The following is a 13,932-nucleotide window of genomic DNA, read 5'->3' on the forward strand; positions in this document are numbered from 1 at the left end:
GTAATTAAATTTTCAGTTAAGTATATTTATTTCAGTTAACTTAATTTTTTAGTTTTCTGGCTAAACTGATGCATTTAAAACAACGGGTCAACTTTTTATTCATTTCTCACACAGTATAGAAACTATGAAACAAAAGGGAATATTTCTCGTAAGTGTTCACTGATTTGAGACAAATTATATTGAAAATATTTTCAATATAGTTACCCATTTAATAAAATTAACTACGTTGAGATCATGCTTTCATCTGCAAAACTGAACATAAACAAGCATGTGATATTTTGACAACCACAGCAAATGCCAAATCCATACACTTTATAGTCTATTTACCTGAATGTTTTGCTAGGATGCTGTACAGGAGTATTCTGCAACCGCTTCTTGTATCTCTGGCTTCTTCTTACTCTTTCATTGTGTTTTTGACCGGTTTTGAAATCAGAGATGATTCTTCTAATTTTTTCCTCAAACAGTGCTGACAGTCTCAAAGTCATGCTATAAATCTAGAAGACAGTTTTGAATTACAAAATCTCTTAACGGTAACTTGAACATTCTCTGAAGCATTCAAGAATCTACTGGAAAGAACTTCTACAGAAAGACTGATAGCAACTCAAACATAAAATGATTCTTAACAATTTTGCCCTCCCCCACAGTGATAGTTAAAAAAAAAATCACTGATATACAACCAAACTCAAAATGAAGTCTATGCCACTCTGACCAATATGAAGTTGACTGTATAAAAAGTTACCTTTGATTTCTTGTTTGGAGTGTAAGATTTTGCATTGCTAAATATCAGTCTTATATCTTTACATAACTCCATTGGGGTATCATAGTTTCCAGCTTCCAGCGTCTCCTTCACTGTACCAAAATCCATTGGAGTGTCTATAATTTCTCTGTAGTCCTAAGGTGAAAATAAAGAGAGAAAAATGAAAAAGATAATGCTGGAAATTTCTAGTTAGGAAAGGTCAAGTCTTCAACTTTGCCCTAAAGACTTTGAATGCCTCAACCCCAGGACAGTATTTAGTATTTCTAGAGCTGAAACTTGAGTAAGTTCAGACTCACTGCTGCTGCCTCACCCAAATGCACACAAATCTCAGCTTGCATTTAAAAAATAGAAGGCAGGGCAGGGTAACACCTTGGGCACTAACTTTAACTAACCAACCTGAGGATTTCTGTACATGTGTGGGGATGCTGCTCTGACACACTGTAATTACAGTGTGGAACAGACCTGATTGAGTCTGTCAGGGCATATACTTTAGTTCAGGGGTTTTCAAACTTCAAATACTTTTTTCCTAATAGCTTTTAGCAACTTTTTAAAATACCCCCAGCGGCCGGATACAGAGCTGGAGGGGAGGGGTCGGGGGTGGGCAGTGGTGCACAGCCGGACATGCAGTGCAGTCTCTCACCCCAACCCAGTCGCTCACCACCCCATAGTATACAGGTAGTTAGAGCTAGGAATTTAGAAAAGAAGTCACAAGCCTGCTTTTAGAGATGCTGTCTTGATGAGAAAGAGAATATAGTTCATATTTAAGGACAAAACAGTTTTCTACAGTTCTAGACTGAGACTGCAGAATACAGCCAACAGCTTCAAGAGCTCAGATGCAGACAGGTCTTGGTATGAATGCTACATTAGTAAAAAGGGAAATGATTAGATGACTAAATACTTATAATTTATGAAGGACCACGTACAGGATATTGATCCAAATCAACAGGTTGTCTAAAAGGCTCAGAATCTTCACACTGGAAAACTAAATTCACTAGTTCCATACACTGTTTCTTCCAACTATTTTCATCATAGTTGACTTTTACATTTTTTCTTCTCTTCAAAGCCCGTCCCTTAAAAGAAAACAGATTATGCTGCCATCTTATGAAAAAACAGCTCATAAAAATAATTTCAGTCATATTTTTAAATACATTTTTAATAATGCATAAACTACAAGGAAATCATTTTAGATCTGCAAAACGTGCAACACTGTCTACCCCCTTTCTATTACTAAGTTAGGCAAATGTTGAATAATGTTCTCCCCTACAATTTCCCTTTGTTACTTGATGCTGTAGGCAAGCCATGATCTTATGTATATGACAGTGTATGCAAAGATGCTGTTTTCCTGTGAATTACTTTGTAAGAGCTCACTCTGACCACTGGGTAAAAATCAATCCTGTTTTCCTCGTTATTTCTTGGTAATTCTAATAGCTTACATTAAGTTATGTCTTAAGTATGTTGCAATGAACAATACAGGCATCAATAGTCCAGCTTCATTACTTAATTGAAGAATTACACATTGTAGCTGAAGACTGGTATCCAATTATTTGCAATTACCATCAAGGAAGTTGAGACACATTACATTACAAAACTTAGCATGGCTCTGCTACTTCATTACTCTTTCTGCTAACTACAGCTTTCATTTTTAACTTTTCTTTTCCTTATAGCACTGTCTTTAATATCAAAGGTAGGACAGGCCAACTCACTTTTCTTCTTCTGTATGAAGTCCTTGGAAGACATTTCTCATCCTATAAAACAGACCAGACAACTCTGAAAACCACTAACAAAATAAAATAAACAGTAACTGCTCAAAAGCAGCAGATGCCACTAAACTTACATTATATTAAAATGTACATACAATTCTACTGTAATGGGCATTACAGAAAATTTAACAATTCGTGACAGGACAAAAAGGAAACATGAAAGGAAATAATGCTACCTTCAATGGGCCCTCAGATTAAGTGATTTAATTAAGATCCTGAATTTATACACTTCAAGCATTCTTGCCATCAGCTCCTTTTTCCGAACATGAACGGGAGAATAAGACTGGGCTCCACAATGCTATGCTTCCTAAAATATAGGCTTACACCAAGGCTTCAGCAAAGGGACACTTTCATTTTTGGAATATCTTGTAAAATGCTTTTATATAGAAGGAAGGGTGCCTTATTACATAATCCAGAGCTCAATATAACTAAGGCCTGGTTTAAATTGCAATTTTCATGACAATCAGGTAACTTAGTGTTTTTCATGAAAAATGCTATTTGCAACAAAATGTCACAGTATGGGTACTTGCTGGAGAGTTCCCCAGCAAGTGCCCATGTAATGGAGTTTTGCTGCAATAAGATGGCTGCTGCAGGCTGGGGAAAGCATTCCCCAGGCAGCAGCAAAAGCCCAGCAATCCAGGAAAGTGGGGAAAGGATTGCAAAAGGGACAAGGGGAGGAAAGACATTGAAGATGGGTAGGGGATAGGCTGTTTGCTCCTCCAGGCAGGAAAAGGAAAGGAACAGCTATTGCCCTACCCAGCGTCAGGGCCATTTGCCAAGGTAGATCTCAGGTGCCCCAACAAGCCCAGTGACACAGTTTTCCCTCACGGAGAAGCAAAAAGCTCCTCCCTCTCCCCATCCCCAAGCTGTTTCTTCCCTGTCCCTTTTATGACCTCTTCTGCCCTCCCCTGGGCCACTACAATTTTGCTGCTGGCTAGGTAATGCTTTCAGGAAACAGGAACAATCAGGGAGTGTGGGGCACCACAATCTGGGTCTGAAAACAGTGGCCCCTGCCATGATCAGGCCACAATATTAGTGAGCGTGGCTCTCAAATTTAAACCAGGCCCTGAATATGACCAATAACAAAGACTGAAAGCTAGAGAGCTTCTAAAGTCAGCACAGGGAAACAAAGAAACTTAGAGCTTTTCAAATTCTGCTAAGACAACTTAAGAGCCATAATTCTGCCAGTGGTAATGTCTGATAAGTGTTTTTTGTGATTTTAAATCTCAGAGTCACTTATGGATTCAATTTAAATTTACCATGGCCTAAGCCCTCAAAACAACACACGTGCTTTTCAGTATTTTGCTGAAGTTCTCTTTAGAGATCACTGCTTGAAACAGACCATTTGGCAAAAGTAATATGTTATTTATGCCTGAGTGAATATTACTGACATAGGAGATAGTGCTCCACATGTGCTACTATATATGCCTATTAATACTCCCTTACTTTAAAAATCAATGCACTATTTTCCTCTAGTCTCAGACACCTGAGTTGCATATTTTCACAATGCATAATCTAATCCTGATACAATGGATTTCAAATCATGATCAGTTTGTTTGGCTCAGAGCAAAAGTGTTAATGTAAATATGCTAAGCAACTGTGTAACTACACAATTCTAGCCACATTTTTACTACTTGCTTTTACACCATTGTATAAATACAGAGCAACTACACCATTTTTTTTTCCACAAAAGAAAAAATATATCCCCAAATTCAAAAAATTCAACTTGTGTGATGAATAAATTATTACGGGCATAAGTAGTGTATTTTAAATAATACTACACACACCACGATAGAAGGAATTATACACCAAACAATGTCGTGATTACTGGCAAAATGTATATTCAACATGAAAAGTTTGTGTAAATTTAACACAGTAAATGAAAAATTAATATTTGATTTCATCCTACCACACATCTTAACTTCCTCAAATTGTACGTTGATTTGGATGAGAGCTCAGACTATTATCTAAATTATATTCAGATACAGAGCTACATACAAGTATAGTATGTCTATGCGTTGTTCAATTATAGGATATTAAATGAGTAGTTTAAATTTTAAAACCATTCTTACCATTAACAATAAATAGCCAACTATACTCCCCATCATTGTTAAAAAGCTTTTTTTCAATCATTTATTTAAATCCCCCCCAAAAAACAGCAACATAAGTTTGTTACCAAATCATCATCAAGACAGTCTTGTTCATCTTCTGTTACACTGTGGAGTTCAAAAATATCTGTACAATCTTCATCACTGTAAAACAAGAAGAATGTGAAAAAATGTAGCTGACACTTCCTAGACTTTGATCTGGATGAACTAGCACAGCTTAATGGTGGTTTCTTCAGAACGTGAAGACCAGCACTATCCCAACTGGACCACTTCAGACACGTTGCTGAAATAGGGAAATTCTATGTATGTGCTCGATGTCAAAGAAATAAACTACCTCTAAATAGCTAACAAATTATATTCAGGGTGAAAATAGGGTGGAACAAAAAGAAGATAGTAGATCAGACCTTTTTGGGAATAGAGACTTTTCCACAACTTGAGCATCAATAAATGGTGATTAGATAGGAGTGCTAAACATGTCCTAATACAGAAATAGCTTTAAAAAAAAAGCCTTAATGTGTTAAAGTTTCTCAACAGTTCAGAAAGTGGTTCAGATTTACAAGAGCTTCTAAAGACTTCATCTATTCTTCACTGCAAACTAAAGAGCAAGATTTTAATTTAAGTGATATTCAAGTACAATATCTTCCTTAGGTAATAACGTGTTGAGCTACTATTTAGACTAAAATACTGCTTACTTGATGAACTTTAAGAGCTGTGTAGTGATCTTCTTAGCAGCTCTAGTAATAGCACTTCCAGGTTCATTGAAGGTCCTGGCATTACTTTCAATATACCTCACTTCCCAAACCAATGCAGAGATTCTCCTTTAAAGTATAAAACACAGTGAACTTTTAATGTTAAAATGAAGAGGTGAAATAAATAACAGAAAGTAAGTTGCTGCTTGTTACAACTCATTCACTGAAACTCCCAGCTTAAGCAGATGCAAGTCCAATTTTAATTGGGTAATTTTAACAGGGGTTTCAAGAAAGGAGAAGATATTCTAAATTAAACCAAGAAGTGACCAGTAGTTCCTTGTACTCATTCTTATTTTTGGTTTTGATAATACATATAATTGAACATATTCTTGGCAAAACTACATGTTTTCCTCAATTATCTATCTGTCTCTGTTATCTGTAATAACAGTCTTCCACATTTGAACCATTTTATAAACATACAAGCAAGGACCAGTTTAACGAGTTAATTAAAAAAAATGCAAATTCAGATAAAATTACTTTAAAATTAAATCATAACTGGTCAACAAATATTTTTATGCTCCAGCCTCCATTGGCTAGTCATCAAATCACTTCTAGAGGCAATATCCACAACATTTGGGGGGGGGGGGAAGGGTTCCCCCCCACTATTATGTAAAAATATGAGATAAATCAGCATAGGCTTTTAACACCACAAGATTTGAAAATCTAACTTGTACTAAGTTCATCTGATGAAGTGCATTCAGGTTCACAAAAGCTTATGCTACATATCTTATGATTTAGTTAAGTCTACAAAGTGCAAATCTACCCAGCTGTCTGCCTTGTATCATGCATTTCAGGGCTCAGATTCCAGCCCAGAGGCCATATCTGTACTGTGAAGCCATGTGTTCTAGCCTGCAGGGATCCTGATGGGTCCAAAAACATGGCAGTGGGGGAGCAATGGCAGCTAATTGCTGCTCGCTTGCTGTCAAATTTCTGGACCGAGGCAGGGAGCCCTGCAGGTTGGATAGCACAGCCCTATGCACTACTACACTGAGCACGTGGGGCCAACTAACGTGACACGTGTCCGTTCAGGGCCAAGTAAAGGCGGTGCAGGGCCAAGCAGAGGCAGTACAGGGCCCCATCCAGCCTGCAGATTGGCCCTGCATCACTTATCTGGCCCATGGGGCCAAAAGATTGAGCAGCCTGATCTATTTCATTCTTCACACAGGGACATACCCTGGATACAAACAGGCATTCGTTTCTAGTGCTGCATATTTCTGAGAAATTTCTGCTGCTAGTAACCTTTTCAAGAGAGGAAACAGTGCAGGTGTTCAGCTAGCAACCTGCTCCTCATGCCTCCCCTCAGTTAGGAGTAATCCCTATACGGAAAAGGCATGGGGAACAGTGGTTATGCCACTCTTCATATTCTTGGGCTGGTGGGGGAGAGGAGGAGGGCAGAGAGGACAGATGCCCTATGGTTTCCCAGACAGGGAGCAGGCAGTGAACAGTTGCTCCTCTGTTCTGCTCCCAGTCTCACACAAGTCAAGTAGCAAGCAGTATACAGGCCCTCATTTCTGCAGGACAAAATCTTTTTCAGGGGAGATCTAGATGCCAACCTGGAAGATCTCTCTTTCAGAGGTGACATATTTCCTCTGGGAGGAACTGAATGCTCACTTACATGCTCCCAGTTTTTATCAGTACAGCAGTGATTCTTTTGATACAAATGTAACATCTCTGTGTGTAACCCACATCTAAATCTGGAGCCCAACAGAATCATTAAAATGAACTACAGTGTAGCAATGGCTTCCACTGTTTATCATTTTGCTCCACAGACAGGTAGGATTTCTACACCAAAAGAATGATTTACTAATCTCAAGCAAAGGGAGGATTAATAAAAATCTCACTGCCTACATATCTGCTTACATGCTGAAATCTTTAAATTTATTTCTAGTTTAATATTTCTCTAACTTTCAGAACTAGTGGCAGTCAACATCTTCCAATCACCTTGTCTACAGGAGAATATTAACATCATTTAACTATCCAAGTAAAAATGCATTTGGGAAAAAAAGCTCAACTCTTCTTCTTAAATACTAACTGTTTTTTAGAGAAGCACTAATATGCATCAATGCCTTAAAATTCATGCTCACAGTTCATTCACACTCATTGGCACATTGCTATTCACTGTGTCTATAAATAGAAAAATTTTCCCTACTGAGCCTTTTCCAAAAAGGCTAAATTTTAATAACATTATGGAAACTTAATAAAAATGATGTTCTCTCTCTTTTTTATTGCTAGTTTACACTAACCTGTAAAACCGGTTGATCAGTCTTGTCCGAATAGTGTTAAGGTCCGTTGGATAAGCTATCACTGTACAATACTTAGGATATGTACAAAGGTCAACTGGACCAGCAAATGGTGCCGAAATGTCTGTCAGGAAATAATATCTCAGTTAGCTTAGTTGGGTTAAATTGAAGGCCTACAGAAGCATGGATCTTCAATACAAAACATTTAGTCACTGTAATTCTGACAACTATGTATTGACATATTAGGCCTATTTCAGATTACAGAAATTATGCAAGTAACTACAGTACTTTGCCAGAAATATACTTAAAATAATTGACATTTAATCTCAGACTGCTTACTGCTTCATTTCTATGACAAAATGACTCATTTTCTGTGTTCTCACCAAGTGTCAGAAGCTGATCAATACCACCGATTATCCGTTCAGATGCTTCATCTCGAGATTTCTTTCCCCATTCACCTTCTTGAGGTTTGTACAGTAGCTTCTCCATTTCTCCAGAAGTTACAGAAACACTAGCCCCTAATTCTTCAGGTTGATCAACTAAAGTTTAAAGGGAAATTGGGATGGGGTGGGGAGGGGGGAGAGGGAAAGAAGAATAAAAATACTTTAGTAAATTATGTGCTTTCTAAATTTCTAATAATATAAAATCTTGTCTTATACCAGCAGAAGAGAGTTTGATGCCAGCATTGTTCAGAAGCAAGCTGCTTTGCTGAGTTTTTAAAGTGTCCTGCCCTTTCAGAGACCTGACGAAGAAATGTCTTGCATCTGAAAGCCTGTTCAACTTTATCCCAACTACATAGTTGGGACGGTAAGATATCACCCTAAGAAATCCTTGTGCCTCTCACATTCAGGTCCATCATAGCTACAACATCACTCTTACACTTCCTATCCTCTCATGCAGGAACTACGATGGTATCGTAGCTTCTTTTGCTTCCCCCCTTCAACTTACTTCTCCTCAAAAGCAGCTTTAATGGAAATCACCAGACTTTTACCTATCAACTGTCCTTACATTAAAAAAAAATGGTCTAGAATAAAAGTCCTATGTAGTCAGGGAACGCAGTAACAGGTATCATGCAAGATCCTAGAAAGATATAGTTAAGAAAATAAATGCCAGCATTAACATCTGCAAAAAGATTTGGGCAACTGAATTAATATTTTGAATGAATTTTCACTTACCATTATCAGAAATTGGTTCCATGTCCCATGGGCTAAGCTTTTCAATTTCACCATTGTCCCATCTGTTTGATCAATAAATTAAGTTTTAAAAAATTAGAACTATGAATGTTGAAATGCTTCCCTTCTAACAAATTTAAGGGATTTAACCCATCAAAGCTGATTTTAGGCATTAATAAAAGTTGTTGTACAAATATACATAGGTATGAAGAAGAGCCGAAGGCATGACCTGAAAGTCAAAGCTATAGCAAACAATGTTTGCTTTTTTAATAGCTTTAAATTATAATAGCCTTCCTAGCCTTGGCAACAGTACACGAACCACCTACAAAATCTTTGGAAATAAGAAAGAAAGATGTCTTTTCCATTCTCCAAGTTTAAGAACATGTAAAATAATAGTAAGCTAAAAACCCATTTGTGGATATGAAGCACATGTCAAAGAGCAAGGTACAAGGCAATAAATAGTACAAGAGAAATACTATGTGCATATTCTTACTAGACTGAATGGCACTAAGGGGAAAGACCGTTTTTGGAAAACAGGATCCACTGACCATTTTGGAGGATGACAGATGATGAAATGGGCTATTTGACAGATTATAATGACTGTTGTGGTGACAGTGTGAAGCATGTCATGACAAACAAACGGGAAAAGGAAAAATAAAATGAAAAGAATGAGCGGTAGATAAGGAAGCAACAGCAAAGATGAAACTGTGGCAGTTTGAGAGCGTAATATTTAAGTGACTGCCTAAACATAGTAAGTAACATTTATACAAATCCTTGTAGATTTTTGCAAGCTTTTATCAGTAGTGAAATAGCTAATAAACCTGATTTAAATTAGCTAAAGCACCAAGTGGTGGTAAAGCTTCTGTTAGATGAATAGGACAACTTATACCTCTCAGAATTATTTTGAGCTGTTTATAGACTTTGGAAAATATCACTGTTTTGTCTGCATGCTGTTTGCTATTCAAAAACATGGCAATCTTAGAACTAGACACTTAGGGCATGTCTACACCAAGCATTTGTGCCAATTTTATGCCTGTGGTTTAGAAACCACCAATGCAGATGTTAGTTGCACCACTGTTTTGATGGTGAAGACAAGGAAGACTGTGACCCAGCTTGATTCAGTGTATGTGCTTTATATATCTGAACTACGCCAATTCATTTATATTGGTTTTTAAAACAATGTATTTAAAGGTTATAAAACTGATTTTTCAGTACAGCCCTTATAGTGAAAGCTAAAGCACCATCTACTCATACAACTTTCACCTGCTTTAATATCAAGGTGACAGATATGGAGCTGCTCTATGATAATTTATGAATACTGTATGATGGCCCGGTTACTGGGATGGTGTTTAGTGTATGAATATATTGATTTACCTCAATAGGGGTCTGTCTGGATACAGGTAAAGAATGGCTCAAGGTAGACACCTATCAGCAAGCAATTAAGAGGTGTTAAGAAGTAATGTCCAAACTATTAGCTCTCATGACTGTCTCTGGCCAGGCTAGGAAACTGGTTTAACCAGGAATGACTGAGACCCTGCAAACACAGGAGAACAGATTTTAAAAGAAACACACTCTCTCAAGGGGAAATAACTAAACTTGATACAAGAGCCTCCTGCGTTTTCTGAATAAGTTAGACCTGCGTAAGTTCTCCAGTCTGGGATGGCAAAACTTTAAAACAATCTCCTAGCAAGTATGTTCTTCCTAAAGTCTTCTCTTTCTGAAGCTAAATAAACAATGTTTGTACTTTAATAAGAGAGAGGCCAGACTCCAAGAAGAAAGAGCAATAAGTGCCGAAACTCCGTTGACCCTGCAACATAACACATACAGGAGTACGGTAACTCAGGTCCTGGGCTAAGAACTATAAAATTTCCATCCTGGGACAGGTAAGTGCATGACACCTAATACTAGAAAAGGGTTAACTGACTCAGAGACCATAAAGACCAAACTGCAGTTAAACTTAGTTAAAAATGGATGCACAGCTAAGCTGGTATAAAACAGGTGTAAAATGGTTTTTTTAAAGTGTCCATACATAGGGGTTTGTGCCAATTTAAATAGGTTTTTTAAAAGTGTTTCATTAAAGCTGTAGAAAGACTCTTGTGTAGACAAGACCAAAGTTTCTGGAATACATGATCATTTCTAAAGGATTACTGATTGGCCAAATCTTCATGAAAAGGACACTGGTGGTCTACATTTATACCCATCATTTACATTAGTGAATTTCTCAATTGCTATTAGCCCCTGCAAATGGGTTCAGTTCAGAGTAGGGGAATGGGGGTGCACATTGAAGGAAAACAGATTTGCCAGTCCCCATTAAGAAATGTAGGTGACTACAGTTCTATGGAGCCCATGAATACTTGTGAACCTTGCATCACACGCTGACATTGTTTACAGGTTGAAGTGTACCCTTCTGTCAAATTATGTTGCAGGGTCTCTCTAATATTTGAGAGCTAAATATCATGACACTAGGAGCAATTAATTTGTCTTTTAGTCACAAAACAAGAAAAGTAGTTTGTGAACAGAGCTAGGGACAAAAAAATCACTGCATGTCTCTTCAGTCTGACATATTAACCATGCCTTAAGCAGCATATTCTTTGCTGACAGCAGGAACGGCAGCTGCAACAGAAGAGGAGTTGAGACAAATTTAGAGGAGCTTCAGTAGCATGCGAATAGTAAAATAAATAAATAGAACAGCAATGCTGACAGAGCAGGACATTCCTGGGATTGTTAGAAGTACAGATTTTTCAAGAGTTGACAAATGGTTTTTATATGCAGCACATGGGTTTGCCTAGCTAACCAGACTGAATGAAGCTTAATAAATCATAAGTGCCCTAAAGCCTTTGCCTGTAATAAGCTGGCACATATATTAAAGATTTAACATGGCTGCAGCATGCAGGGCAAAGAGGAATGTGGGAAATGAAGGCTGACAGCTGTAGACTCTTCTCATACACTGCAAATGTCACTATGAAGGGGCCAAAAATAAACCAAAAAAAGCCCCATACACACTTGTTTCCCAAGAACTAAAACTGTTACAATGATAAAAGAACTTGAGCAACCAGTATAGATACCTGTTTTGCAACTTAATTATAAAGAAAGACTAAAATTAAAAACTTTGAGATGTGTTTTAGTTATAACACTATTTATTTTCATACCTTGCACTTGATAAGTACATATGAATTTAAATGTCTGAGCATGTCATTCATATTCTGAATTGATCCGACTCATCACCATATAGTAAACCAGTACAATTTAAAACAGAACTGACACAAAAATAGAACAATTCAGTAAGTCCTGATACAAATCTACAGATACTGAAAATGCTCAACTCTTTGTTTAGTTTGCACTACTGGAAGGTTTTCCTTTTTGGTTTAAATAAAAGTATCTTAATTAACTGCTCTATATACAAAAGATTCAGTAACTTCGTAATCTATGAGAATTATTATAGAAAGCACACATTTCTCTTCCAGGAATATGGAATATAATTTCTTTTTAGCACAGTGAAAAGTGTACTGTATTATTAATTTCAAATGTAATGCACTCACAGTCCTTGAAACTGAAAACAAAAAACTTCAGCAATAACCATCTTTGAATAAATTAAATATTCTTATATGTACAGACTATCTACAAAAGCCATGATCAGTATCTCGGAAACAAAGATGTTAAAAAGCCTCTATACTTACTTAACACTGTAACACTGGAAGTGACTATCGGGATACTGTGGCTGATAAGGCTCTTGCCCCAACACAGTTCCAAACCACCATGCATCATCAATAATGGATCGGAATCTATCAGCTACAAGAGAATAAACCAGTTTGTCACTCAGATGTGTTTTGTACACGAGTAGAAAATATAAATCTTTATACTAACTAAAGTTTATGAGGATGGAATTGGGGAGGGGGGTGGAAAGGAGGTGGTGAGATGAACGATTACTGTATTTACTCAAAATGTAAGACAGTTTCCCCTCCCAATCAGCATGGAAAAAAAAACCCTTGCCTTTTATTTGCAGGAGGGGGCACCTAACCCCTCCCTCCTCCAGCCACTGCATTCCTTCCTGCCACAATGGGGGTGGAGAAAAGGGGATTCAAAACCACCCTCCAATTCTTTGATTTTATACATGGAAAATTACAAATTTATAAAATTTTCTATATGTATCAAATCTAATCATTGGAGAGTCATCTTGTATTCACTTAAATACTGTAACATTTACTTTAAGTATTTACTTTAAAAAATGACATTAGATAAAAGCACAAGCTACTATTATGAATTACCATAAATATATATCACTGCAAGCTATACAATCCAAACACAGACTAGCTTGAATTGTAATGAAGCAACCGCCTGAGGAAAACACAATCTTTAACGCTATGCCTTGAAGGCTAGGCCTTGATTCTACTGCACCAAGTTCTCTAGGGAGCAACTCCTTCGGTTTTAGTTCAGGTTGCTTTTGGAAGGACCAACCCGAACACTTACTATTCATATATCTCTAGGGCAGTGGTCACCAACTGGTTGACTCCAGGAGGCTCTGAGATCAATCTGAGGCTGGCAGGGGCTGCGCGTACATGTGCATGAACAGGTGCACCCCACCTCCAGCCCAGTATGTCAGTCCATTGGAGAGGGAAAGGGGCATGGGCCAGATCGAAGCCCCCGCAGTGAGGGACAGAGTGCCACAGAGGCAGGAGCAGGGATAAGGTGAGTAGAAGGATCGAGCCTGGGCGGCTGATCCAGGGGCACAGTGGAGGGCTCCTGCCACTGTGCACACCCTGGTGGAGGCCCCAGGAGCACATGTCCCATCATCTGTGTGTGGCAGAGGCAGCTGCCATTGTGGGCTGGGCTTTGAGCCCTGAGCCTTGCTGCAGCCCACCTGGGAGCAGTCAGAAGTCACATGTCCAGCCACTGAATGGGCAGGGGATGAGGCTCAGCACAGCGGCGGGCTGCTCCCAGACCAGGTGCAGTGGGGGTCTGAGTGTAAAGCCTAACCTGCAATGACAGCTGTGAGGAAGGGTGTGGAGCTGGAGCATATGCCCTCAGATCTGCACGCAGGCTGGGCTGTGCTCAGACCAGGTGGCAGCTGTGCTGGGAGCAGGTGGTGCTGCAGGCATCTGAAAATTCATGGTAGCCCCCCTCATAACCCCTGCCTCCCAGTGATGTT

At 38.4% G+C, this 13,932-nt stretch overlaps 1 protein-coding gene across 2 annotated transcripts in view; it reads right to left on the minus strand.

Moving 5' to 3' along the window:
* The window catches only part of BRWD1 (bromodomain and WD repeat domain containing 1), a 93,881-nt gene that overhangs the window by 31,727 nt on the left and 48,222 nt on the right, over window positions 1-13,932 (minus strand). For both annotated transcript variants that reach the window (XM_090060855.1, XM_090060866.1), the window contains exons 28-37: window positions 12,464-12,575; window positions 8,790-8,851; window positions 7,998-8,153; window positions 7,618-7,738; window positions 5,318-5,443; window positions 4,694-4,769; window positions 2,461-2,502; window positions 1,681-1,827; window positions 740-892; window positions 328-494 (exon numbers count right to left, since the gene is read on the minus strand). In XM_090060855.1, the coding sequence (XP_089916981.1) occupies window positions 328-494; window positions 740-892; window positions 1,681-1,827; window positions 2,461-2,502; window positions 4,694-4,769; window positions 5,318-5,443; window positions 7,618-7,738; window positions 7,998-8,153; window positions 8,790-8,851; window positions 12,464-12,575 (1,162 nt within the window). The remainder of the gene's footprint in view (window positions 1-327; window positions 495-739; window positions 893-1,680; window positions 1,828-2,460; window positions 2,503-4,693; window positions 4,770-5,317; window positions 5,444-7,617; window positions 7,739-7,997; window positions 8,154-8,789; window positions 8,852-12,463; window positions 12,576-13,932) is intronic.

Source organism: Crocodylus siamensis, chromosome 1 (genome assembly GCF_052110815.1).
Source record: "Crocodylus siamensis isolate JL-2025a chromosome 1, ASM5211081v1, whole genome shotgun sequence".
NCBI classification, from domain to species: Eukaryota; Metazoa; Chordata; order Crocodylia; family Crocodylidae; genus Crocodylus; species Crocodylus siamensis.